General features: G+C 73.3%; 2 protein-coding genes across 2 annotated transcripts in view; one reads left to right on the top strand and one right to left on the bottom strand.

The window, feature by feature from the left end:
* LOC105854547 (PHD and RING finger domain-containing protein 1-like) overlaps positions 1-443 on the top strand; it is a 2,824-nt gene extending 2,381 nt beyond the window's left edge. Inside the window, exons 3-4 of the mRNA XM_012734348.1 lie at positions 41-169; positions 246-443. Of these exons, the coding sequence (XP_012589802.1) occupies positions 41-169; positions 246-380 (264 nt within the window). The 3' untranslated portion in view covers positions 381-443. The remainder of the gene's footprint in view (positions 1-40; positions 170-245) is intronic.
* A 68-nt stretch (positions 444-511) lies between these two features.
* CDHR5 (cadherin-related family member 5) overlaps positions 512-675 on the bottom strand; it is a 9,175-nt gene continuing 9,011 nt past the window's right edge. Inside the window, exon 7 of the mRNA XM_012734347.1 lies at positions 512-667. Coding sequence (XP_012589801.1) covers positions 512-667 — 156 coding nt within the window. The remainder of the gene's footprint in view (positions 668-675) is intronic.

Below are 675 nucleotides of genomic sequence, written 5' to 3'. Positions count from 1 at the left end.
GCTGCCCTCCGCAGAGGGTCACGCGTGCCCTCGCCCGCAGTACATGAAGAAGCTGCACGTGCAGGAGCGGGCGGTGGAGGAGGTGAAGCTGGCCATCAAGCCCTTCTACCAGCGGAGGGAGGTCACCAAGGACGAGTACAAGGACATCCTGCGCAAGGCCGTGCAGAAGGTGGGCGCCGGGGCGCCCGTGGGGGGCGGGGCCGGTCCTGGCGGCCAGTCGTGCAGCCGCGCCCCTCTCCCCCCAGATCTGCCACAGCAAGAGCGGGGAGATCAACCCCGTGAAGGTGGGCAACCTGGTCAGGGCCTACGTGGACAAGTATCGGCACATGCGGCGGCACCGGCGGGCGGAGGCGGGCGAGGGGCCGGGCGCCGAGGGCTGAGGCCGTCCCGGGGGAGCGCACGCCCGCGCGCCTGTGATTCGTCTACAAAGCGCTATCCTCAGACGCTGCTGGCTCGACTCGGTTCCTGGGGCCGCGGGGGTCGGGCCGGGCTGCCGGCGGAGCGGCCTGCCCTAGGCCAGCTGCCCCGGCTCCGCGAGCAGGGCCCCCAGCTGGCCGGGGAGGCCGCCGGCGCCCGACAGGCAGAGTCCGAGGCTGCCGCTGTCCAGGGACGACGCGCCGTCCCTCTGCTCGGACTCCAGGCACACGCGGCACAGCCAGGGCTCCACCTGCGGGC

Source organism: Condylura cristata, unplaced genomic scaffold (assembly GCF_000260355.1).
Source record: "Condylura cristata isolate star-nosed mole 26May11 unplaced genomic scaffold, ConCri1.0 scaffold00054, whole genome shotgun sequence".
In the NCBI taxonomy this organism is placed as follows: domain Eukaryota; kingdom Metazoa; phylum Chordata; class Mammalia; order Eulipotyphla; family Talpidae; genus Condylura; species Condylura cristata.
Note: the sequence above shows the minus strand (reverse complement) of the source record. Positions and strands in the feature narration are given on the sequence as shown.